Here is a 25,838-nt window from a genome sequence, read left to right on the forward strand (position 1 = left end):
ATATACTTCAGTGGTGATCCAGCCTGGTACATTTGGGGGTTTGGTCGTTATAATGCTGGTCAGCCTTTGCCAAGCACAATTACTCTCCCTGCGAGGAGCAGGGCAGTGGGAAGAGGGGACTCATAGTGGGTTTGGCCTTTTCCTTTTGGAGAAGATCATGTCTGTTCTGTGGAGCTGGCAAATACTTTGTGCAGCTCCCCTGAGAGATTTCCCGTTCCCTTGCAGGCTTTCCCATCAGGAGAAGGACCAGATTTCAGCTCAGGTCGCTGCACTGAAGGACACGTACCAGGCACTCTGCACTGACACCACAGAGCAGCTCCAGCAGCTGCAGAGCCAGCTGGCTCAGGAGACAGAGCACAAGGTACTGAAAAAGGTGTTGTTTGGTTGTGTTTCACATGGCTGCCCACTGGCACGTGGTTGCCCTCCCATCTTTTCTGTTCAGGCCTCACCTGGGGGCTGGCCTGGTGGCTGGTGGCCCAGCAGGAGCCCTGGCACAGCTCACTGCGTTGTCCTTTGCAATACTTTGAGTCAGAGCTCGAAAAAGGGTTGGTTTGCTCACATGGTGGGCAAAGAGGTAAAAGGTCTTCAGTCCTGAAGGCGCTTCCGCAGCAGTCTGCCTCCTCCATGTGATGCCCTGCTGACGGGGAGGGCTGGAGGCACAAGCAGGAGGCTTCCTGCAGGCATATTGCCTGTGCAGCTTCACGGCGTGGTGAGGGCTTTGTTGGGGTCTTGGCTGAAGGAAGACCCCCCCGGGTGGAGGGCTGTGTTGTCTGCCGGCCCCGCAGGGCTGCTTGGGGCCCCGCATGCCCCAGTGCTCTGGGCTCATCCTTCCTGCCTCTGTGCCAGCTGTCTGCAGTCGTTCAGATATACATGTACGTGTTCTATAAGTGTATATACATGTGTCAGTGGATATATTTGTGTGTTTGCTTGCTGGCTCCCTGTACCCTGAAGCAATGACCTCAGATCTGGTTTTGGTGCTGGGTCGGTGAGTGAAGCCCTGTTCCAGCAGGCCATGGGCTCACCCGAGATCTGTCTCTGCAGCCTCCCAGCACAGCGCCTCCCTTCCACTCGGCCTCCCCAGCATTTTGGCTGTCTCCATGTGAGTCCCACCAGTGCTGGGCTGCAGCTCGGCCGTGGCGGCTGGGAGGCGCCTGCCAGCAGGAAGGGCACTTGGTCCATTCCCTCTTTTCCTGTTCCTCCCTCGTGGGCAGGAAAACGGCTGTGTGTGCAGGCTTTGCCCAGCCCTCTCTAGGCCACCTCCTTGAGGTGGGGCTCCGATCAGAGCAGCTTTCGCTCACGCTCTCAAAGCCCAAGAGATGAGGTGAGGGCCGGCCCTGGGGCTGTGCTGCAGATCCTTGGCCCGTCCACGAGGCTGCAGCGTGGCTGCCGTGGGTGCAGTTGCTTCATTGTACAGGGAGCATGAAGGACTCTTAACATTTGCTTGCTGGAAACATCCAACTGTCAGACAGACGTTATAAAGTTGAGAAGAAAAAAAAAAGCAAAGCAGAGCGCGCTGAATTGAGCATGATGTGTCCATGTACAGTTTGTGTTTCATGTCAACTGTTTTTAAGATTAACTGACATCCTTGCTTACAAGTTTAACTAACCCTCCGGGACATAAGCAAACAAAACACACAGTGACAGAGGACGACCTGTGTGGGGGGTTCTTTTTGCAAACAAAACGGTCGCATGCTGGACGCTAACACCAAGCTTTACACTGTGTGTGATACGGCTGAACTGCTCCATAAGGCTCTGTCTTTAACTGCTCAAGGCACACCCTGCAACTCTGGTAAGTAAAAGCCTTTTACTCCCCTCCTCCCATCTCCTCCTTCATTTTTCTCTTCCACCTCTTCTTCTCTGTCTTTCCATGGCTTGTTCATCTCTGAAGGTGTGTGTCTGAGTCTGGCGGTGCCGTTGGTGTTCCCCGCACACCCACCTGCTCCATGGTGGGGGGCACTGGGCTGCTCTTAGGGTCAGGGCTGCTGGCCCCACCTGCTCCTAGGGTTCTGTGGTGCAGAATCACTCCTCTCCCCCCAACACGGTGCTTGACTCAACTCTACACCAGCTGGGAGAAGTCCAAAGGTCCAGAGTGCTGTTACTCTTTGCCATTAGTTCTTACCTTCCCTGCAAAAAAAGCCCCTCCGGAAATGCCAAAGTCCCAAGCCTGTCACTGTCCCTGTGCTGGGACGTACAACTTCTTCTGTTTCCTCCCTTGCCCCCACAGAGCACAGCTAGGTGCTGGCATAGGGCAGAGCAGCTGGACGTGCTTGGGGAGCTGCTGTGCATGCCGGGGCAGTGCCTGTGCCCCAGTGCATGGCTGGTCAGTGCTGCTGGGAGCTGAAGGCCTGTGGTGTTCCCTGGGTGTGTGGCACTAAAGGGCAGGAATTGAGCGTGGCAGAAGTCAGGGTGGAAACTGCACTGGAAGAGGTTCCCACCCACCCTGAAGGGACATCTGGGGTTATTCTCCTCTGTTAGTATGAACTGGGATCCGTGTCACCTTTCTGCTTTTAAAACTTGAGTTGTGGAACAGCTTTGGTGTCTGTGTCAGTTTCCTTCCCTGTTGCTCCATGGAGCATTAGGAATGCTTCTGGGTGTTGCTGCTTGCTGCTTTGCCGCATTACTGGTGGTAATGGATGTTGGAAGCATTTTGGTGCTGCTCTTGGTGATGGACATCAAAGCTGAACATCAAAACTTGCTGGCAGCCTGAAAGCTATCACATGCCCCAATGTGTGTGCTGGGATTCCTGTGAAGTTGCACTTCAAACACTTTGGGAGTAGCTTTTGGGCCTGTTTGGGGTTTTTTTGGCCAATCCTTTCACCTCGTGCAGTCTGAGCGCTGGAAATGCTTGATTTGGGTTTGATTCTTGTCCTTCTTTTTCTGTTCCAGGTCAACGAAGCAGTGGCAGGAGTGATCGATCTTGGGACAGTAGAGATATTCCCTGTCTTTGGTGCAATGCAGAGAGGTCTTATAGATCAGGAGACCGGCCTCGTCCTCTTAGAGGCTCAGGTGATCACATCCGACTTGGTTCTTCCAGAGACCGGTGAAAAACTCTCCTTGGAGGAAGGTCTGGCAAGAGACATCATCAACCTCAGGACTTTCCACGTGCTGCGAGAGCTGAAGGATGCTCTGCAGCAGGTGCATGAGGTCAGACGTGAAGGGAGGCAGCTCCTGCCTGCTGCTGCTGCGATAGAAGAGGGGAGGATTAGTGAGAGCACTGGGCTAAAGATTCTCGAGGTTGAACTTGTCACCGGCGGCTTTAAAACCCATCAGGGCAGAATCAGCATGCAGAAGGCTGTGCAAGAGAGGCTCCTTCCTCCCCAGCTTTACTCCAGGCTGCTGTCCCACCTGGAGAGCAGTAAGGATTTGATTGACCCCAACACTGCTGAGAAAATCAACCTATCTGAGCTCATGCAGCGATGCATCCTCCACCAAGACACCGGACTCAGGTTTCTCCCGGTCAAGCAGCTGGCAGGTGGGATGGTGAGCCTGAAATCAGGCAGAAAAGTCAGCATCTTCCGTGCTGTCCAGGAAGGGCTGATAGACAGACAGGTGACGGTGAGGCTGCTGGAAGCCCAGCTCTTTGCTGGTGGCATTGTTGACCCCAGGACAGGGCACAGGCTGGCTGTGGACGAGGCTGTGAGACATAATTTAATTGACCAGGATTTGGCCTGCACGCTTCTGATCCGGCAGCTTCAGACAGGTGGCATCATTGATACGGTCACAGGAGAGAGACTGACAGTTGATGAAGCTGTAAGGAAAGAGTTGGTAGCACCACGGGTTGCTTTAGTGATCCTGGAATCCCTCCGGTCCTTCATGGGGCTCCTGTGGCCAGAGACAGGGGAGGTTGTCCCAGCTGCAGATGCTTCAGAGCAAGGGGTCCTGTCTACAGAGCTGGCTTACAAGATTCTCAGGAAGAGGCAGCTCATTAAGGCTGTCTTTATCCCAGAAACCACTGAGGTGTTGTCCTGGAAGAAAGCAGTGGAACATGGCATCTTAGAAAGAGATGTGGCAAAGAAGCTGAAATCCATGGTGATACCTGATGTGATGGGCAGCGTGCAGCTGGCAAGCAGGAGCTCCTCTGGAGGGAGCCCTGCAGGGCACCAGGGACAGAGGGACCCTGAGCTGAGGAGTGGTGATGAAAAGCTGATGTTCCACTTGATGACCCACAGCTACATCAACATCCATGACGGGCAGAAGCTGCTCTTAGTAGATGGAGAGTTGAGCAACCTCACCAAAGACCTCATCCAGACCCAAGAAAATGGATCCTGTGCACAGCCACTGGAAGAGAATGAGAGCTTTGAAGAGACAAAGCAAACTGCAGTTCTTGAAAGAGAGCCTTGCAACGGTGTGGCTGTGCAGCAGCTTGAGCTGCAGCTTGCTCCTCCGCAGGAAGGAAGCAAGAAGATCCTGCCACCCAGATCCACTTTGGAGAACGGGGAGGTGGTGATGGGGCCTGGAAGGCTCCTGTTGGACCATGCAGGGCATGTCCTGCATGTGGAGGAGCAAGGGCAGGTTTGTACTGAACGGGCTGCCAGCCAAAGTGAAACTGATGCCGAATCTGGGAGAGAGCAAATAGCTTCTACAAGCAAGGAGAAGCCAGGACAGCCCTGCAAATCTGGCTCAGAGAAACTCAGAGAAACAGAGAAAATGTTCATTAAAGCAGAAGAGTCCAAACCCATTGCATCAGATGGAGTGGAAAACATCAAAGATCAGAAGAGGGCATTGGAAACGGGGGTAGGTGTTGTGAAAAGCGAGAGCCATTTGGTGGTGCCTGTTGGCGCAAGCAGAGAGAGACTGGAAGTCGTGGCAGGGAGATCTCAGGGTGCGAAGGAGCCTGCATTAGAGGGAGAAGGCGCTGGGGAGAGTTATTTACTGAATGAGGAGACAGCTCAGAATGGCACTCTGGGAGGAGCGGAGGCTGTGCTCACCAAAACTGCAGAGGCTGAGCAAATGGAGCGCACTGAAAATACTGTGAGCGTATTGCACGTGGAAGAGGGACCGAGGGAAAAGGTGCTGGGTGGTGAGAGCGTTGGTGATGCAGCCCTGCCGCAGCCCTCGGAGCGGGACGAGGACGTTCTGGAAATGCTGCAGATGCAGCTCCAGAGCGGCGGCGTTTTGTGTGAGCAGATGGGCAGAACGCTGCTTCTGAACGAAGCTGTGGCCTGCGGTGCGGTGCCCGGCCACACGGCTGTGAAACTGATGGAGAAAATGAAGATGTTCAGTGGCTTCTTTGACTCGCACACACGTGAATCTTTAACCACTGAGGATGTCATTGAAGAAGGTCTGATGGATGAGCAGCTTCTGCAGAAGGTACTCGCGTCTGACAAAGCCGTCAGCGGTGTTCTGGACCCGGGCAACAACTTTGTCTACTCCGTCAAGGACGCTGCTGCCATCGGCCTTCTGGACAAGGAGACGGCGATGAGGCTCTTGGAGGGGCAGGTGGTTACCGGGGGCATCGTCGACCTGAAACGTGGCAAAAAAGTGTCGGTCACTTTGGCTTCAAACCTCGGCCTCATCGAGCCAGCGAGTCAGAAGGAGCTGGTCAAACTGGAGAAGGCTTCCAGAGGGAAGAGCACCGATGAGGCCACCAGGCAGAAGCTCCTCAGCTTACAGGCTGAAACCAGCGGGATTGTGGATCCCCAAACCAAGCAGCCTTTGACTGTTGCGCAGTCTGTTGAAAGAGGGCTCCTTGAGAGAGAAAAAGCATTTCAGCTGCTGACCAGGCAGATCGCAGGCGGGGGGATCCTTCACCATGCGTCCGGGATGAGGCTCTCGGTCGGCGACGCAATGAAACATGGTTTGATCGATGGAGATCTATGTGATGAACTCACGAAGGCTGAAGGCGTTTGCCTGCAGGAATGCATCCACCCAGCGACAAAGGAAAAGCTGCCCTTGCCCCAGGCGGTGGCAGCAGGGATTGTAAGCTCGGAATTCCAGAGGAAAGTGCAAGAAATCCAGGCTGGGACTGGAAGCGTTATCGATCCCAGTTCTGGGCAGAGAATGGCACTCAGCCGGGCAGGGCGGGAGGGGCTGCTGCCCCAGGAGGTGGTGGAGAAAGCCCTGTCCTCCCCGGAGCTGAAGCACGGCATCGTCGACCCCGAGAGCTGCATGGTTGTGCCCTACGCCGAGATGGTAAAGAAGTGCAAGATTGACGTTGAGTCCGGGCAGAGGTACCTGGAGGTGCATCCCTTCAGAGCCATGCGGGACGAGGCGTCGGGCCGGGCGCTGACGTGCGCCGAGGCGCTGCGGCTGGGGAGGGCCGACCCCCTGCCCACACTGCGGCTGCTGCAGGGCCAGGCTGACAGCGGGGGCTTCGTGGAGGGGGCTGTCAGCAGCAGGCTGTCCCTGCAGGCTGCTCTGCAGCGGGGGCTGCTGGACGAGAGGATGGCCGCGGTCATTGGCAGCAGGCAGCTGAGGGCCGGGGGAATTGTGGACGCCGGCAGCGGGAGAAGACTGGCGTTAGAGGAGGCTGTTGAAAAGGGGCTGATTGGCCAAAGGTTAGCTGCTGCTATTGAAGAGGCACAAATGTCGATGGAGAACGATGGCTCTGAGGCCCTCATGGTAGATAAAACCCACCTTTCCCAGGCAAAGATGGAGACGATGTCTCCAAAGGAGGAAGGTGAGGTCCTGCGTGGCGGTGCTGCCATGTCCGCCGGCACAGAGCACAAAGCCAGGCCCAAAGCTGCGAGTTCCCCAGCAAAAGGAGGGAAACCAAAGCTGATCCCTCTGGAGGCTTCAGAGGAGAGCGTGAGAGAGCAGCGAGAAATGGGCGAAATGATTCCAGGATCCTCAGCACTGAGTGCAGCATCTCTCTCTGTTGAGGTGGTGAAGGAGGCAGCAGAGACGGGGACTGCAGAAAGCAGCTCCCATGTGTGGAAGGGAGCGGGAGGGGAAGCAGCAGAGCTGGGGACAAGGAAAGTATTGGGATTGCAGGAAGAGCTTCGCTGCACAGAGGATGGCAAGGAGAGGAGGAAGGGGTTTGTAAGCACGGACGGAGCTCTGGCAGGAGGTGCAGCGGCAGCTTCTGAGCAAAGGGAGAGGATGGGCAGCTGGGAGCAGGGAGCACAGGTGACTCCCAGGGAGTCTGTGGGTCTGGGAAAGGAGTTGGGTTCTGCAGCGCCCAGAGGATCCCGCAAGGCCGATGTCCCTGTGAAGCCTGCAAGAGACAAACCGGCAGATGGAAGAGCTGTGGGAGAAACCCCCACACTGGAGACAGAAGGTCCGGGTGGTCAGGAAGGAACAGGGGAAATTGAGCTAAAACCTGCCCAGAAACAAAAAAGCAGGAAAAGGAGAACAAAGCAGATTGCTGTCTCAGGAGACAGCGCTCAGCTGGAGAAACCTGTAGAAAAGCAGTCCCTTCCCATTCCAGTATCCAAAGAAATTCCAGGGAAGGAGGAAGAGGAGGAATTTGTCTCAAGAGCTCCAGAGCCAAAGCCTGAGGCTGCCAGCAAGGAGCTTCCTGCTGGGTGGGCAGAAGATGCAGCCGAGCAAAAGCAGATGGAGAGCAGCAGGGATGGGAAAGCAAAGCCAACCCTTGGGAAAGATGCAGCAAAGCTGACGGGGGTCCAGGTGCTCCCCACCCCCCCAGAAGCAGGGGAAGCAGCAGCGGTGCTGAGAGCTGCAGTCAGAGTGGGGCCCCATTCCTCTGCGGCGTTGAAGATGGAGGGGATGCTGAGCCAGGAGGAGGCTGAAGTGAAAATCACCAGTGATGCATTTGTTGAAGTCAGTGAAAAACCAGATGAGCTGATCATCAGAGAGGAACCCTCAGAAGTTCGGGACACCTGCACCCCCCCCCCGGAGCAGCAAGCAGCAGCCATCAGCACAGACCGAGCTGCTGTGCCCACAGCCCCTGTGTCCCAGGGGGATGAGCCCCAGGGAGAAGCAGCCCAGGAGAAGCCCCGGCAGGCGGGTCCTGGTGATCGGGGGCTGCTCCTGCCAGTCATCGTGGAGGGAGAGCTGCTGGAGACCTCGAGCGACTCTGCCAGACCTGCCCAGGTACAGTACTGCTGTCTGCTATTTCAGTGCTGGTTCTGAATGATTTGTGTGTGATTTGCCCCTGGCTCTCAGAACAGAAGACGGTCAGAATGTGAGGATGGACGTCTGGGGCTTGATCTTACAGGATCAGCTGCAATGGATTTGGCAAACGACGCAGTGATGTATGACTGAAATCACTTCGTGTGGCTTCTTTTTGCTGGAGCGTTGCTTACAAATGACTAATAAGTAGGACCTTTTTTGGCACTTCTACTGTAAAACAATAGAGCTCTTGCCATTTCTGAGCTTGTGTTGGAAAAAAACCCATGTGTTTTATTTTTCCTGTAGTAAATCTTGGAGATAAGGCCAGCAAGTGGAAAGTCCCTGAAATGGAATGCTATCAAGGGATTTCTGCTTTTCAGAATTACAGCCATTTGTTTTCTCTTTTCTCTAAATCTGAACTTTTGTTTCACTGTCGGATTCTGCAGATCAAGTTCAGCAAGAAGATGTGCCTGGAGCACGACGAGAAGCTCATCTCCTATCTCTCCATGCTGCGAGACATTGAGATGAGAATTAAACGGGTGCAGCCGGCGGGGCAGAACGTGGATGTGCTGCAGACACTGCTGCAGCAGGCAGAGGTGAGCACAGCCCCAGCATTTGTGTGCAAACCCCATCTCTCCCTGCTCTGACGCTCCCTGAGCATGGCTGAAATGAGTTTTACAGCCTGGAGAAAAGTAGTCGAGTGCTGGCAGCCAGCAGGGCTGCACGGACGGGTCAGTTGCAATGAATCTTTCCAGCAGACAGAGTTTGGAGCTGGTTCTCCCAAACCTCTGCAGTGCTGTCAGTTCAGCAGCAGGAAGGTGAAGTCAGCGTATCAGAGCCATAACGGCGCTGTTTCGCCCCAGGCCCTGGATGCTGAGCTGCGGGAGCTCAGCTTTCCAGTGAATCAGGAGTTGGACGCCGTGAAGCGGATCGTGGCCAACCCGCCTGAAGAAGTCCCCGAGCAACTACTGAGAGCTTTGGAGAAGGATGCCAAGAACCTCCAGAAGTCTCTGAGCTCCGCAAGTGATATCCTGGAGTCCCGGCTGCAAAACCTTCGTGGTGCAGCAGAAACCCAAAAGGTAGAGCCGTGCTGTCCCTGCTGCCTTCTGTCCCGCTGCCCTGCCCCGCCGGGGTTTGTCCTCCCCTCTCCATGTGTAAGTGGGGCACTTCTGTGTTTCAGGCTGAAATCACAGCACACCATGAGACCCTCCAGGGGAAGCTGCAGGAGCTGCTGTGCTGGGTGTCCGGCACGGCGCAGGCGCTGGACGGCAGCGATTACCAGCACACATTGGATGTGAGCAGTCTGAGTCGCTGCCTCCAACGCTATCAGGTAACCATGGCGATGCCCCCAATCCTTGGCGATGCTCCCAATCCTTCCCTATGGATGGAGATGCTGTTCTCTGTGCGGAGGAGAAGCTGTTAATTCTGCTTCCCTCCGGAGCCTCGGTGGGTTTGCTGTTATCCTTCATCACAGAAGGAGCAGAGATGCTGTGTTTGCTCCAAAGCAATTTGTTTCCACAAAGCGTGAACCAAATGCTTTGGCCATTTGGGGAATGATTGCATGTGTGTGTGGTGGAAGCTGAGAGGTCCATGGGATTCCCGTGGGGCTGAGAGCTGCTGCCTTGGGGGGCCTTGACAGCCCCTCCATCACACCACTGCACCGGCACTGTGAGGAGCCCAAAGCCCCCCACTGTCGTTCGTGTGGCAGTGGCAGCTCTTGAGATTTGGTCAGCTCAGCATCGCTGGCAGCTGAAACCAAGGGGATGAAGGCTGTATGGTCGACGGGGCTGCCTGACAGGCCTTTCCCTTCCCTTCCCTCCCCTCCAGGAGCTGAGTGAGCCCCTTGCTGACACCAAGTCCCAGCTCGACGCCACCGCCTTCGACATTCAGTTCCTTATCTCGGAGCACGCCCAGGACCTGCGCCCCCAGCAGAGCAGGGAGCTGCTGCGGCTGCTCAATGAGCTGCAGAAGGCTTTCCGGGAGCTGGCGGGGCGCGTGGCGGCGCAGGTGGAGGTGCTGCAGGTCTGCCTGCAGCAGGCGGAGCGGACGGATCAGGTGAAGGTTGTGGGACATCGTCCTGCCTGCAGTTTGCTCGCTGAAGCGCTTTCTGGCCACAGGAGCGTGCCCTGAGCCCCTGGTTTGGGATGTCACCTGCATGCCACTCAGTTTACGACTTCTCACTGCACATCATGAGCTTCCTCTAAAGTCTTTCTTCTTCCTGCCACGTAGCTCCCAGGTGTGAAGTTGCTTTCCTTGCAGAAGGCTGAGCCTTCCCGAGGTGTGGGCGGCACAGTCCTCTGCTGCCATTGTATCTTGGGCCGGGTGGGACAAGCCCTGATCTCTGTCAGCCCACCAGGAAACCCCTGTGTGTAGCTGGCACCACAGCTGGGTCCTCGTATCCTGTTGTCAGAGCATGAGCAAGGTTTTGCTGACCTAGAGAAATCGCTGATGATGCACCAAGGCAGCCAGCAGCTGCAAAAGCAAGTTCCCAAGTCCTGCTGCATTCCAGCAGCACCTATCACTGCATGGATCCTCTTGTTCCAGACAGTATTAATGTGGTTTTATTAACAGTTGCTCTGTGTAACTCTTGCCTGTCCCATCTGGAGTGTGTGTGTGTATTAACCAGTTTGCTTTGCTTTTTCAGATTGAGTGTGCACCCATCCTAACCCAGGAAGAACTCGCTTTGCAGCGGAAGAGCTCTTAAGAAGGCTCTTTCAGTTTGCTTCTGTTGTTTATCTTATGACTGTGAGACGCAAGCACAATGTTTTGCACAAGTTTGTACATCGCGTTGTGAAATGCCCAGTGAAACACAAACCTTCACCTCCCAGGGGGAAGGGGAGAGAAATGGTGCAGGGACTCTCAGGCCACATCATGCTCAATTGCTCAAACAGGCGCTTCTGTTCTCCGGCAGCAAAATGTGGGAGCTGGGTCAGCTGCAGAAACGCTTCCTCTCCCCTGGGCTCCCTCTCCAACCCCATGTACAAAAGCCAGCCCTGGGTCAGCTGGGGCTCCACAGTGGTGCTGCCCACTGCCAGGCCGTTAGCTCTCCTCAGCTGAGTTTCTGGTGCAGTTTTCCTGTTCAGAACGTTGGATGGAAGAGGCACAGAAACTTCTGGTGGCGCTCTCCCAGGAGAGGGCTGTGTAAACTGGATCTGGATGGGGTTCTTAAAAAGCAAAACAAGAGACACCTGCTTGAGTGGTGGCAGATGTGCACTGCAGTCCCCCAGCACTGTGCTGGGCTTTGGACCTCAGCCCCGTTTCTGCAGTGTGTGAATGTGAGAGGAGGAGAGAGCCCAGGGAGAGCTGCAGAAGCCAGTTTCTGTGCTGCATCCCCTCCAGGAAGGTGCTCCAGCTGTAACCTCGTGCCTTGCTTTTCAGCCATGCGCACAGCGAGGCGCAGCCCCGGCACTAACGGCTCTCTCCCCCTCTGCTCTGACCGCAGACACTGCAGGAGCAGCAGGCAGCCCGTGCACAGAACCTGGCCGAGCTCAGCTCCTGGCTGGCAGCGGCCGAGGACACGCTGGTGGAGCAGCAGCAAGCAGCCAGGCAAGGAGATCTGCCTGCCTTGCAGCAGAGGCAAAGCGACGTGAAGGTCGGTGCTTTGAAACAGGACGCTGGGAGGGTTGGTGCTGCCCTGGGAATGTCCTGATGGGATCGTGCTGTTGTCTGCCCAGGAGCTGCAGAGGAGCATGCACAGCCGAGCCGCTTCCTTTGCCAGCATCATAAAAAGCACAGAGGAGTTCCTGGAGGAGAACAAGGCAAAGATGGAGCCCGGAGAGCTGGCAGTACTGCAGGAAAAGCTTCAACGTGCCAAGGAGCAGTACCAGTCCCTGCAGGAGAGGACAGAGATGGCTCAGAAGGAGCTGGAAAGTGCTGTGACTGCTGCAGTGCAGCAGGAGACAGAAAAGGTAACTTGTGAGGAGCTGCAGCCCTGTGCCTGGCTGAGAGCAGTGAGGGCTGCTCAATGGAACCGGGCTCACTTGAAGCCCTGAATGAGTCAAATGATGCACTGTTCTCACTGCCCTCGCCTTGCCCCAGTTGTGGAGGATGTGTGGTCACAAAGTGGTTGAGCTTTAGGGTGGGCACAGAGCGCCCCCACACACTTGTGAGATGTATCCACAGCTCTCCGGGGTGGAGGCTGCCTGTGGCCCCACGTTGCATTGGGGTGAGGAGCAGCATTTTGCTGAACGTGGATAAAAGGAACCATTCTTACCCAGAGCCTCTGTGATTTCAGGTGAAAGCTGCCAAAGAGCTGCAGGAGAACAGCAATAAGATTGATGCGCTCCTGAGCTGGGTGGCATCGCTGGAGCAGAAGGGAGAGCTCCCACAGTACAGACCACATCCTGCTGAGCGAGCTGGGAAGGGCGCAGACGACATCCCTGATGGGCACGTGGTGGGAGCAGCCAGCACTGCTGAGAGCCTGGATGAGCAGTACGAGGGGCTGAAGGTCAGGGCTGATGTCTCATCCCCTCAAAGCTCCCTGCCTGTGGTGCCTGTGGGTTGGGTGATGGATGGGTCTGGCCTCCGGAGCGCACACTGGGGTGGTTTTCCTTATGGGGAACTCCTGGGAAGTTCCTGCCTGACCTGAAGGACGCGTGGTGAGCAGTGGTGGGGCTGGCACCAGGCACGGCGCCATGGGCATAATGAGAGAACGGTGCCCTTAATGAGAAGGGGTTACATCTGTCCTGCCTCATTAGCACTGCGGCGTGGCAGACAGGGCTCGGCCGCACACACAGCCTGCCTGCATCCATTTCAGTGCTGTGGGGGTTCAGTGCAATGTCCTTGGTCACGGGGGTCACCGCTGCACGTTGGCCGGTGTGTTCCAGGCCCAGCACCAGGAGCTGCTGTCCCAGCAGCAGGACGTCATCCTGGCGACGCAGGCAGCGCAGGCGTTCCTGGACAAGCACGGCCACAGCCTGCCTGGGGAGGAGAGGGCCCGGCTGCAGGGCGGGCTGGCGGAGCTGAAGGAGCGCTATGCGGCGTCCCTGGCGCGTTCCGAGGCGCAGCTGAAACAAGTGCAGGTGCTGCGGGACGAGCTGCAGAAGTTCTTGCGGGACCACGGGGAGTTCGAGGCGTGGCTGAAGCAAGCAGAGCAGGACCTGGAGGGGATGTGCAAAGGGGACGGCGACCCCGCGTCCCTCCGGCAGCTGCTGCTCCGGCAGGGCAGCTTCTCTGAAGACGTCATCTCCCACAAAGGCGACCTGCGCTTCGTCACCATGTCGGGTCAGAAGGTGCTGGATGCCGAGGGAGCTGCTGGGGATGCGGGGTCATCTGGGAGCGTGGTGAAGAGCAAGCTGGAGGATGCCAGCCAGCGGTACGCCACGCTGCACTCCAAGGTATGGAGGGCTTTGCAAACCCTGGGATTCCTGGGCATTTTCTGTTTGCTGTCATCTTGTGTGCATCCTCCCCTTGTGTCTTTTTGCTGCCTTGCAGTGCACCAAGCTCGGCTCCCACCTGAGCACCCTGCTGGACCACTACCAGCAGTTCCAGGAGGTGGCAGAGTCTCTCCAGATGTGGCTGGAGGACAGCGAAGCTGCGGTTGGGAAGCTGCTATCAGAGAGCATTTCTTCAGATCCCACAGCTCTCCAGGAGCAGCTGGCCAGCACTGGGGTGCGTGGGGCTCAGGTCATTTCCTGGGGGAGTGCACGTGCAGAGCCTCTGCTCTGCAGCTCCAGTGTTGGACATCAGCAGCAAGGAAGAGATTCGAGCTGCTCTTATATTGCTGTTGGGTGCAGTGCTGTACCTGCAGGCTCAGCAGTCACTGCAGGTTGGAGCCACGCTGTTCTGGGAGGTGCTGAGCATGAGGATGAGGGGCCAGAGGGGATGTCCCAGTGGGATGTAGGGAGGAAATTCCCCCATTGTGAATGCCCCCAAGCAGCCTGACCCAGTGCTGTGGTCAGCCCTGCCTGTAGCCTTCTGACCTACATTGTGGGATTTTTTGATTAGCTGGACAGGGTTTATCCTCAGGGTTTAAATGGAGCATCATGGGCGAGGGTCTCTTACATGTGGCTGACTGCCGACTTTGTCTTGTGCCAAAGCAGCAGCTGCAGGGAAACCTTGCTGAGCATCAGGTGCCAGTGGAGAAGCTCCAGAAAGCAGCTCGGTCTCTGCTGGAGGTGCAAGGAGAGCCGGCCCCTGACCATGGGCACATTCAGGAAACAACAGGTAAAACAACAACAGCAGGGAGCAGCTGCTGGTGTGGCAGGGATGGATGGGGACAGACTGGAAAGCAATGAGGATGCATGATCTGTCACGTCTGGGGGACACGGGGCAGTGGCAGAGGCACAGCGATGGGGCCTTTGAGGTCAGCAAGAGCCTGGTGTTCTCTGCTCTCTGAAGGCTCAGTGGGAAGCTCTGTGCCATTTGCTCCACTTTCCGCTGGTCTCTGCAGATGCCATCGTGAGCCGCTTCCAGATCCTCTCCCAGCAAATGGCCGAGCGCTCAGACCTGCTGCAGAAATCCATCGCGCAGTCCCAGAGCGTCCAGGAGAGCCTGGAGAGCCTCCTGCACTCAGTAGCTGATATTGAGAGGAGTCTGAGCACAGAGCAGCCGGGCGCGCTCTCCTCCGCCTCCATCCAGGACTCCTTGGCCACCAGTGCGGTAAGGCTGCCTCGCCCCCCATCACAGAACTGCAGCGTGGTTGGGTTGGAGGGGACCTTAAAGCCCATCCAGTCCCAACCTCTGCCATGGGCTGATTGCCTCCCACCAGTTCAGGCTGCCCCTCTGTGGCCTCGAGCACCTCCGGGGAGGGTGCACCCACAAACGCGTGCTGCTGTGCCATGGGGCAGTGCAGCCTCTCTGTCCCTGCTCAGTTTTCTCCTTTGTGTGTGTGCTCCCACCAGAAGCTGAAGCAGGACATCGCCCGGCAGAGGAGCTGCCTGGAAGCCACCCGTGAGATGGTGACGCGCTTTGCAGAGACAGCGGATGGAAGCACGGCTGCTGCCCTGCAGGGCAAACTGGCAGAGGTGGCAGAGCGCTTTGGAAGGCTGTGCCAGCAGCAGCAGGAGAAAGAGGAGGTGCTGAAGGCTCTCCTGCCCAAGGTGGAGCAGTACGAGCAGCTCTCAGAGAAGCTGCAGCAGTTCGTGGAGAGCAGAGCGCGAATGCTGGCATCCGGGAACCAGCCAGAGCAAGACATCGCTCACTTCTCCCAGCACCTCCAGGTGAGCTGTGCCTTCCCCTGCCCAAGGGAGGAAGTGGTTCTGCCTGCACAGGGCTCCTGGGTGCTGCCGTTCTGTGGGGTTTCATCCTGCCCACGCAGCCCCCGCTGCTCCTGGGCCGCAGGAACCTGCTGCTTGCTTGAGGAAGGGAGTGAGGCTGGAGCAGCTGAGGCCGTTTGCAGCCGTGAGAGATGGGAATGGCATTTCTTTGGAGCCAGCCCAAACTTCTGACAGGATCAGTCTCCTAGGGCCCGATCCAAATATAGTGAGGCTTTACCAATTAAAGCCTCCATTGGTTAATAAGCAAAACACCCAAGTGTTGGCAGCAAGTGCAGCACAGGATGTGACACAGCAGTGAGTCCTGGTGGCCAGCAGCGACTGTGCGAATTCTTCACTCAGGTTCCCTACAAGTGCTGTTCTGTGGGGCACGGTTTGCCCACAGATGCAGAAAAGCTCCTGCTGATGTTCATGCTATGCTGGGTTCGGGTTGGCCCAGTTTGGGTTTCCCCATCATGTTCACTGTGTGACTTTAAGTCAGCACCAGGGCAAGGCAGGGAGAAGTGGGATTTGGTCCGCAGCTGGCTGTGGGATGTGCTGAGCCAGAGCTTCAGGAGCAGCGGTCCTGAGTCCTACCGTGTCTGCCTCTGGTGCAATGCATGGTGCTGCCTGCAGAGGGTCTGCAGCTCACCGGGGCCATCCCCTTCATCCCCCTCCCCAAATCCGCTGGGGGCACAGCCAGCATCACCCTTTGCTTCTGGCAGGAGCTGAATATGGAGATGGGGCAGCACCAGGAGGACCTGGCTGCCCTGGAGCAGCTGGCTGTGGAGCTGGGTGCCAGCAGCTTTGTGCCCGGCGCTGCTGCACAACAGGAAAAGCTGCAGAATCTGAAGGAAGAGTTCCTGCAGCTGCAGAAGGCGGCAAAGGAGAGGTGAGCCTCAGCCTGACCGAGCCTTCACAGCCTGAGCAGGGCCCCGTCTGCTCTCCTTTTGCAGGGGGGGCACAAGCAAAGCCTTCCTGCCTCCCCATCCCACGCCGGGAGCGCAGCGCAGCTCTGCAGCTGACACGTTATAAAAAGCCCCGGCTGGGGGCGGCTGGAACGTTTCCCGGTGCTGCAGAGCCGCGTTCGCACATTTCCGAGCGCGTGGGCTGCCCGGCCCATCCTGCGGGAGCGGGCTGGGGGCATGGCGGGTGACGGGGCAGAGCAGGGTGCTCCCTGGCGTTGGGTTAGAGGTGCTTTAAAGCATCCTGAGCGTGGATCGGCCCTGATAGCACCAGTAGCGTTGGAGCAGCAGCTTGCCTGTGTCCCTGGGGGGGTTGCAAACTACATCTCCCAGCTCCCTAACTGCAAAGGAGGTTATGGGGCAAAAGCAGCAGAATTCCATGCTAACTCCTGTTGGTCAGCACCGTGCAGCAGGCTGCTCCCAGCCCTGGGCAGTGTGAGCCCCAGGCTGCCCCGCGCCCCGTGTTGGCCCGCATCGTGCACACAGTTCCTAAGCGGCATCTGCTGCTGATAATAAAAAGCTGGGTTCTTGGAGACACAACTGTGCTGCATTCAAGCGGCGGTAATTGCGAGGCGAAGCACGAGCTCTGACTGCCCAAAACCTTTTCACTCGCAGAGAAAGGGACGCCTCATCCTGCCAGGAGCAGCTGGACGAGTTCCGAAGGTTGGTGGCAGCCCTGCGGAAGTGGCTGAAGGACAGCGAGGGCAAAGTGCCACCTGTGGACACCTCGCTGGGCACCCAGGAGCTACAGCGACGCAGGCAGCGGGTCCAGGTGGGCAGAGGGAGCTGGAGAAGCTGCTGTGAAAATGCTGGAGTGGGGAATAAATCTCAGGGCTCAGTGTCCTGGGGGCACTTTGTGCTCTGGGTGATGCTTTCCTGCTGGACTGCAACCCCCTGTGTGTGGACATCCCCTCGTGTGCAGAAGGAGCAGAGCAGTGATCCTCCCACATACAGCACGTTTCCCTTCCCTACTCCTCCCCTGCTTTGTCAGGGATTTAGGATTTGTTGCTGTGTGCTTCTCCTTCCTAACATCAAAGGCAGCTTTAAATCAGGACATGTCCTGGGGACCCAAACAATTCCAGGGCCACACTGGGAGTCTTGCAGCATCCCTGTGGGTTGGCACGAGGGCTCTGTGGGATGGATACACAGCGCTGTCGGAGCAGCCACTAACTGCAGCCTTTACCCCCACACAGGAGCTGCTGGAGGAGTGGTCAGGGAAGGGCCCGCAGGTGGAGGAACTCAGCCACAGGGGGACCCTCCTGGAGAACCTGATTGTGGAGATCACGGCCCCGGACAGTCAGACCAAGGCGGGTGAGTGGCAGCCCTGCTCATGAGCGGGGCTCCTTCCTTCAAGGAGCTCCACGAGCAGCTTCTGGTAGCCTGCACAGAGCCAGAAATGGTTACTTCCCCGTTTTACCAAACTTGAGATGACTTCAGAGGTGGTCCAGACCAGCAAGCAGTCAGGCTTTTGTGCATCAGCTGTGTGCTCTGAGCCCACCAGCACGAGGCACAGCAGCTTGGTGCCCGGGGCTGCCCTATAGTGAGCACTGTGTTGGTTCTCAGCACTGGAAGGTCTGGGCCTCATATACAGGTGTGGGCTCCGTATCCACATGGAATGGGAGGCTGCAGTGCTCAGGCATGATCTACTGATCTCCTTTCTGGCTTTGAGTCTCTGAAGCAATGAGATTATGCCTGGTTTGTTTGGAAACTTCCAGCTCGTGAGAAGTCCCTGCACTCTCCCCTCTGATGGGCCTTTATGGGAATGTACAGTCTGTGCTTATCTGTTGGGGTTAACTTGAACAGTTCAATGGGGAACTTCCAAGAACAGCCTGCAGGGTGTGTGGAACCAGGAGCTGGCATGCATTACCAGACAAAGCTCAGCTTCTCTCTCAGAGCGCTGTCAGATATCTAAAAGAGGAGGGATGTAGGTCAGGTGTCAGGGATTCATGGGGCTGTGGTTTGGAGCTGGCTCATCCCCTGCGTGGCACCACCAGCACAGGGGACCCCTTCCCCTTTTCAAAGCTGGGGCGGTGCTGGAAGCTGCAGTCCCTTACCCACGAGGGGCAGAAAGGGAGCAGCTGGCGTTTCTGAAGAATCCCCTTTTGATTCAAAGTGTAACTGTGATGTCTGCAGCGCTTCCCAAAGCGGGACACGTGTGGTGCCTCCTAGCAGAGCTCTAGGGAAGATTTAAAGAGTTTTATTCCATAAGGAAAGGAGAATAAGAGGGAATTCATCTCTTCCGGGGAGCTAATCCCTCTGGTGAAGGCATTGCAAAGCCTCAGCTCACAAAATCACACTCAGGGCAGCAGCTTTGCGGGGCGCACAGCAGAGCCACATCCCAAGTGCCATCAGTGTGCTCAGTGCCACAGGGCTGTGTTGTCACACTGCGTTCCTGTCTGCTTGCTGCACGCAGCCCTAACATGTCTGTCTTGTCCCCCTGTCTGTCCCCGTCCCCTCCGCTCAGGTTCTGTGCTGCCCGCAGTGGGAGGGCCTCTGGGCAGCGTGAATGGATTCCACACTTGCAAAGGTGAGAGCGCTCCGCTGGCCGCGTCCCCATCCGCTTTGTCTGTGCATTTCCATCCGTGAGACATCAGCCCCAGTGTGACACCACCAGCATCCTGTGGAAGTGAAATGAGCCTGCAGATGGGCTCGGTGACACCGGCGGTGTGGATGTGGGTCAGGCTGAAGGACAGGCATTGCCCCGACGCCGTCAGATGGTGCCGGGGCTGATAGATGGAGATTGTTGCAGGGCCTGCAGTTAAACCCATTGGTTCGAGGGCTTATAATGCCTTCCAATCCTTCCGACTGAAGAGCAATTTTAATTATTGCTCGATATCTGCTGTTAGGTCACCAGTTCAGTGAGATAATAGGTGCATAAAAATGGCTTGGTATTTCGTGTCATGTTGCTTCGCAGAGTCTCAGCAGTGACACTACAGCGGTGGGGCTCAGCTTGCATCAGTCCCACAGACGTGAGGACGTTTGCTTTGTTTGCAAACTGTCAGCACACATTGGTGATGCTGGGGGAGAGCGCTGGGGTGACGCGATGGCAGTGAGTGACAGTGCAGCTCAGCCGGCTGCCTGGAGCTGAGTCTGTGCCTGATGGCGCCGTGCTCTGGGGCCGCACTTCTCATCCCAACCTGCTGTTTTTGGCAATAGATCTGACCGAGATCCAATGCGACGTGTCGGACGTCAGCCGGCAGTACGAGGGTCTCGGCACGGCGCTGCGGGAGCGCCTGCAGCAGCTCTCGGCCATGCTGGAGAGGATGCAGGCAGTGCAGGAGGAGGCGGGCGCTGTGCTGCAGTGGTTGGAGTCAAAGGAGCGGACGCTGTCGGAGCTGGAAGCCTCCTCTTCGCCCACCAAGACGGAGACCATGCGGGCTCAGGCCGAGCACAACAAGGTGAGCGCATCAGAGCGAAGCTGCGTCAGGCGTCCTCACCAGCAGGCCAGGTGTTGTTGTTGTTGTTGCGGCCAGGTGGAAGTGCTGGATCTGCCCTGGGGCATCCCCTCGAGGTGGGGCAGAAGCCCACCCTCTGCTCCCGGGCGTTTATTTGCTGTTGATTTGGCTCTGCAGGGCTTGATGTTGCCCTCCCAGCTCCTTGTGGGAAGCCATTCCCCATCCATGGTGCTCTGGGAGCCAAGCTGGCTTGTGCTGCTGCTGCTGAAAAATGAAGCGATTCCATTAAAGTGCAAAGAGCAGAAATTGTTATTCTCCAGCTTGTAGCTGCTGCTCCGTTCCTCCTCAGTGACTCTGTTCTTTTGCACTGTTTCTAACAAAGTTCCAACGGTCCTTTTCCAGGCATTTCTGGCTGAATTGGAACAGAATTCTGGAAAGATCCAGAAGGTAAAGGAAGCACTTTCTGGCTTGCTGGAGAAATATCCAGATTCTCCAGAAGCAGCAAACTGGAAGAAGATGCAGGAAGACCTGAGTAAGTGCCTGCAGCTCTGTCATGAGGTTTCTGTCCTGAGGCATCACATTAGAAGTGATTCCGGACTGCAGGACGACTCCAAAGTCACAGCAGAGCAGTTGCTTCTAATTAGAATTCAGTAAATAGCGAACTTATCTCCGAGCTGTCTGGTGCACAAGGTGTTCCAGAGACAAGCTCTGTTCTGATTAACAAAATCTCTATGATGGATGTATATTTTAAAGACTTGTCTCCTTAAATTACTTCTTTAAAAAAGAAAAAAAAAAAAGCGTCAGCAGCATGAGTTGATTACTTTGATTAAAAGCTGCATTGCTAGATATGAAATTCCGGTCGTTAGTGAGGGTACTGCAGGTAATTGAATGTTGACTAAACAAGGCAATGTGTTTAAAAAGAAGCCCAGAGTCCCTGCTTTGAAATGGCAGGAACACGTTTATGGAGTTCTCCATCCAGGAGATACGAACGTGGTGTTTGAGGGCTGACACACATGGGAGCACCCATTTATCGGAGCTGTGTCTGAGCCGGAGGTGTGAGGGGGCTCTCCAAGGTCACACGAGCTGGAGGCAGCAGTGCCTGCATCGCAGCCGTGCTGCTTGTGAGGTTTATTCTGTGAGCTTCGAGACCATCAGGGAGGGGTGGTGGCTTCTTAGACGGAGAGTGGCTAGAGCTAGGTGTAAGCAGAGGACTCTGTCCTGGGTGAAGCACGGGGAGGGTGCGGAACCGACTCAGCCCCGGGGAGCGCAGCCAACACCAGCTCTGTGCAGACTGCAGGTGGGAACGCGCCAGCCAGGCGACGGCCGAGCGGCAGCAGAAGCTGGAGGAGTCAGCCAACCAGCTGGCCAGCTTCCAGGCGGCCGAGGCGCAGCTGCGGCCATGGCTGATGGAGAAGGAGCTGATGATGAGTGTGCTGGGACCCCTCTCCATCGACCCCAACATGCTGAACGCACAGAAGCAGCAGGTCCAGGTGAGCTGGTCCTACCTCATGGGCTAGGGGTGAAGAAAGAGGTGCTGCTCGTGGTCCACAGGGTGGAAGATGGCACTCCTTCATAGAATTATGTGGTCATGAAGTTGGAAAAGATGTCTGTGACCACGATGTCCAGCCATTGACCCATCTCCGCCATGCCCACTCGTAGAATGCAGAATCATTCAGGTTAGAGAAGACATCTGAGGTACCAGTGCAACTCTGTCCCACCTCCACAGTGAGGGACACTGACCGCGTCCCTCAGTGCCACATCTCCATGGTTCTGGAGCACTTCCAGGGTTGGTGATGTCAGGGTTCTGCTCCTAAGTCCACCAAGCCCTGCTGAGTGCAAACTGCTGTGGATAAGTTGAGGCAGGTGCAGTGCTTGGTTCCCTGCTCTGGACTGACTCATCAGTGAATCACTTGGCCCCTGTTGGAGAGTGAAATTGCTTTAAACAAGACCTGTGCTGATGCTCTGCAGGACTTGCTGATGCTGCCCACCACTGGGCTGCCAGCCCCTACCGACTGCTTCCAAATACTGCCATGTCAGTAAGCAGCCGGCCGCGTCACGAAATGAAAGGCCCTGGTTAGCATAATTAGATTCCCATCTGACTGGTTTATGTTACATTATGCAGCAGTAGGACAAATAAGAGAGAAAGCAAAGTGCTCTATCACTGCAGTCACGGACTCTCAGCTTTTCGAGTTGCGAGGTCACTGTAAATGCATTGCCCAATTGCCGTCCCATCCCAGGGGCATCTTGCTTTGCTCCTAGGGGCTCTGTGGGCTGGGTGAAGCCCTTGGAGGTCTGGTTTGTTTTGGCTGTGTGTACTTGGAGCTGTCAGTTTCATGCAAACATTTTTATGTTATTTCTGTTTCAGTTTATGCTGAAGGAATTTGAATCTCGCAGACAACAGCACGAGCAGCTCAACCAGGCAGCTCAGAGCATCCTCACTGGCCCCGGGGATGTTTCCCCATCCACCAACCAAGTGCGGGAGGAGCTCCAAGGGGTCAACCAGAAATGGTCCGAGCTGACAGAACGCCTCAACTCCCGCTCCAGCCAAATTGACCAAGCCATAGTGAAGAGCACCCAGTACCAGGAGCTCCTCCAGGGCCTCTCCGAGAAGGTGAAGGCGGTCGGGCAGCGCCTGAGCAGCCAATCTGCAGTCAGCACGCAGCCCGACGCCGTGAAGCAGCAGCTGGAGGAGACCAGCGAGATCCGCTCGGACCTGGAGCAGCTGGAGGAGGAGATTGCAGAGGCTCAGACGCTCTGTGACGACCTGTCTGTTCTGATTGGGGAGCAGTACCTCAAAGATGAGCTGCGGAAACGGCTTGAAACGGTGGCTCTTCCTCTCAAAGGACTGGAAGACCTGGCAGGTGAGACAGCATGGAGGTGTGAGAAGGGATGCTGAGAGATTGAGCTCCACCCCTTGCTTGTTGCCAGAGGGCTCACCCATCACTGGGCTGCTAAGAATAGCAGGGAAAGGACTGTTTATCGTTTTTGCTGAGGTGCTTTGTGGGTGTTTAAGTGGCTGTAAGCACGGGAGATTTCTCGCTCCAGGCATACCTGAGCCTGGACACTTCATCCCACTGGTGGCATGCACTGCACCTGGAACAAAACAGCTGTGCCTCAACTTCAGAACAGGGGCAGAGAAACCTCATGGCCACTCTCAGGTTGGGTTTCCCTTTCTGCGTTGTAAGAGATGGTGCTTAGAAATTGGTCAGGGCCGCAGAGACTGCTGCGTTATCCCTACTGATTGCTTAAAAAATTCATGAACCAGTGAGCAACGCTGGTGATGCAATGGAAAACTCCTTCCTGTTAATCAAAACACAGTTGGTGCATCTGAGATGATTTTAAATAATTGCCCTTCGCTTATTTGATTCCAGCTTAATTGTTGCGTTCTAATCTTATTTCCATTGCAGCCGACCGGATGAACCGACTGCAGACCGCGCTTGCAAGTTCCCAGCAGTTCCAGCATATGTTTGATGAACTCAGGGCCTGGCTCGATGACAAACTGTGCCAGCAAGCTCGGAGCCAACCTATTTCTGCTAGACTGGAGAGGCTCCAGAGCCAAATTCAGGAGCAAGAGGAGTTCCAGAAGAGTCTCAACCAACACAGTGGCTCCTATGAGATGATCGTGGCTGAGGGGGAATCATTGCTGCTTTCTGTCCAACCTGGGGAGGAGAAGACCGCTCTGCAAAACCAGCTGGTCAGCCTCAAAACACACTGGGAAGAGCTGAGCAAGCAGGCTGCCGACAGGCACTCCAAGCTGAAGGACTGCCTGCAGAAAGCCCACAAGTACCAGAGGCACACGGAGGACCTCCTGCCTTGGGTAGAGGACTGCAAGGCCAAGATGTCGGAGCTGGAGGTGACGCTGGACCCGGTGCAGCTGGAGGCCACGCTGCTGCGCTCCAGGGCTCTGCTGAGCGATGTGGAGAAGCGGCGCTCGGTGCTGGAGATGCTGAACAGCGCCGCCGACATCCTGATCGACGCCTCGCAGAGCGACGAGGACGACATCCGCGACGAGAAGGCTGCCATCAACCAGGAGATGGACGCCATCACGGAGGAGCTGCAAGCCAAGACAGGCTCCATCGACGAGATGGCGCAGAGGCTCAAGGAGTTCCAGGAGAGCTTCAAGAACATCGAGAAGAAGCTGGAAGGGGCCAAGCACCAGCTGGAGATCTTCGAGGCTCTGGGGCCGCAAGCCTGCAGCAACAAGAACCTGGAGAAGCTGAGGGCGCAGCAGGAGGCGCTGCAGGCGCTGGAGCCGCAGGTGGATTACCTGAAGCACTTCACACGAGGGCTGGTGGAAGACGCTCCCGATGGGTCAGACTGCTCCCAGCTCCTGGGCCAAGCGGAGGTGGCTCAGGAAGAGTTCAAAGCAATGAGGCAGAAAGTGAATGACTGCTGCGTGCTGATGGAAAACAAGCTGGAAGGGATCGGCCAGTTCACGGGGCGGGTGAGGGAGATGTTCTCGCAGCTGGCAGACCTCGACGATGAGCTGGACGGAATGGGGCCCACCGGGAGGGACGCCGACAGCCTGCAGTCCCAGGCAGAGGACGTTCGCACGTTCCTGGGCAAGCTGCAGGGGCTGAAGGCCGACATCGAGGCTTCTGAAAGTGAATGCAAGCAGATGCTGGAGGATGAGGGGAGCCCCGATTTACTGGGGCTGAAACGTGAACTGGAGACGCTGAGCAAGCAGTGCAGCAAGCTGACCGAGAGGGGCAGGAGCCGACAGGAGCAGGTGGAGACCACGCTGGCACGCGTCGAGGACTTCTACAGCAGATTGAAGGAGCTGAGCCACATGGCGGCGGCGGCGGAGGAGAGCGAGGCTCTGCAGGGGGTGGTGGGCACCGAGGTTGAGACCATCAACCAGCAGCTGGCCGACTTCAAGGTAGGTCCTTGTGCTGCAGCATTTCTTACGTGGCTCTTTGTGTTTGAGGGCTGTCCTTTGGTGCTGTGGTCTTTTGGATAGGACCGATGTCTGCTGGGAAGGAGCAGGGAACCGAGCTGTTGTGGCTCCGTTGGTTTTTTTTTGCTATGTTGGCATTTTGGATGCAGTAAAATGCTGTTGCTTTGGAGGATACAAAACCAACTGCTGGCCTTGATAGTCTGCGCTGAAAAGATGCAGTAAGATTTTGGGACTGGGAGGAAAAAGGTCTTTTCCCACCTCTCCTTGCAGTGTGTAATGGTGGGCCAGTGCCTCCTGGGCCTTTGGAGGTGGTTGATTGTAGGTTTGGGGGAGGAAGGAATGTGTTGGGATGTTGGCATAACCTGAGCAGGTCTTTCTACCTGGTGCACCGTTCCCACATGTTGTTCACTTCTGGGAACACACGTGCATCCATTTCTTCTTGCCTTGGGTGCAAATAAAGCCACAGATAAACTGTGGCGGGTGGAAGACACACGGGGAGAGACACCAAGGCAAAGTTCACTTTGTTAGGTGGTTTTTGTGTTTCCAGCTAAGAGCTGCTAGGGACCACTGAGGCTTGCATAAAATACTTACAAAAGAGTTGGAGTGTGTTTGAGTACTGTAATTTTTTAAACAGCATTGTGGTGTTGGGTCATGCTGTTATTCTACGTTCATTACATTAACCTTCCTAGAGTTTTCTTGCTGTGAAACTCGTATTGCTGATGTGCTGATGATGGGCTGACTTACATCTGGCTGCTTGTTTCCTGGCAATAGCAGGGAGCGGGGCAGGGAGGCATTTCTACAGCCACTGACTTTTCATCTCATGGCTAATTGGTCCCATTCCATCGCCCTGTGAGTCCTGCGTTAGGTTGAGGTGTTTCTGTTTTGGGGGCTGCCCATCCGAAAAAACTCTGAAGTGTTACAGACTTGAGCTCCCATATGTTGCTGTTATCTTTCATGTTGGGCGGCATTAAAGTTGTATTGTTTGGAAGGGATTTAATTTCATCTCTGAACACCGTGCAGTTGCTTGCACCAAGTGTAGCCAGGGAGGAGCTTCCAGCCTGCGTGGCTGGTGGAGCAATGGCCCTGGGGATGACCCTTTACCCTGTGCTGCAACCTCGTTTGGAGGCACTCATTGCACTTTGGGGTCTTTGTTTGAGGAAAGCTCAGTGGGGAAAATGAAAGCTGCAGCAGTGAGTTTTGCTCCTTCCTGCCTGAGGATGAAGTGGGGGAGAAGCGGTGATGGAGCAATCGCTGTTCAAAGCAGCATTCCTCTCATGCACGGTTCATCCAGAGAGCGAGGAATGTGCGTGGTGCAGAGCAGATCTTTGCAAAGCCTCCTCATGGGGCTCCCTCCAAGGGAGGCTGCGACCCGAGGG

The 25,838-nt window shown here is 56.1% G+C and overlaps 1 protein-coding gene across 3 annotated transcripts in view; it reads left to right on the forward strand.

The window, feature by feature from the left end:
- Positions 1-25,210, forward strand: part of LOC122169601 (microtubule-actin cross-linking factor 1-like) — a 68,558-nt gene extending 43,348 nt beyond the window's left edge. For 2 of the 3 annotated variants that reach the window (XM_042835887.1, XM_042835888.1), the window contains exons 35-57: positions 226-361; positions 2,886-7,994; positions 8,459-8,608; positions 8,876-9,091; positions 9,193-9,342; positions 9,840-10,067; positions 11,455-11,604; positions 11,687-11,920; positions 12,247-12,459; positions 12,839-13,348; positions 13,446-13,622; positions 14,054-14,177; positions 14,404-14,612; positions 14,855-15,172; positions 15,931-16,097; positions 16,786-16,942; positions 17,364-17,481; positions 18,635-18,697; positions 19,327-19,568; positions 19,968-20,097; positions 20,856-21,055; positions 21,931-22,426; positions 22,973-25,210. In XM_042835887.1, the coding sequence (XP_042691821.1) occupies positions 226-361; positions 2,886-7,994; positions 8,459-8,608; positions 8,876-9,091; positions 9,193-9,342; positions 9,840-10,067; positions 11,455-11,604; positions 11,687-11,920; positions 12,247-12,459; positions 12,839-13,348; positions 13,446-13,622; positions 14,054-14,177; positions 14,404-14,612; positions 14,855-15,172; positions 15,931-16,097; positions 16,786-16,942; positions 17,364-17,481; positions 18,635-18,697; positions 19,327-19,568; positions 19,968-20,097; positions 20,856-21,055; positions 21,931-22,426; positions 22,973-24,525 (11,050 nt within the window). In that variant the 3' untranslated portion in view covers positions 24,526-25,210. The remainder of the gene's footprint in view (positions 1-225; positions 362-2,885; positions 7,995-8,458; positions 8,609-8,875; positions 9,092-9,192; positions 9,343-9,839; positions 10,068-11,454; positions 11,605-11,686; positions 11,921-12,246; positions 12,460-12,838; positions 13,349-13,445; positions 13,623-14,053; positions 14,178-14,403; positions 14,613-14,854; positions 15,173-15,930; positions 16,098-16,785; positions 16,943-17,363; positions 17,482-18,634; positions 18,698-19,326; positions 19,569-19,967; positions 20,098-20,855; positions 21,056-21,930; positions 22,427-22,972) is intronic. The other variant, XM_042835890.1, reaches the window with a different exon arrangement.
- The last annotated feature ends 628 nt before the right edge of the window (positions 25,211-25,838 follow it).

Source organism: Centrocercus urophasianus, unplaced genomic scaffold (genome assembly GCF_019232065.1).
Source record: "Centrocercus urophasianus isolate 14NV4802_14NV808 unplaced genomic scaffold, USGS_Curo_1.0 seq_550, whole genome shotgun sequence".
Classification (NCBI taxonomy): Eukaryota; Metazoa; Chordata; class Aves; order Galliformes; family Phasianidae; genus Centrocercus; species Centrocercus urophasianus.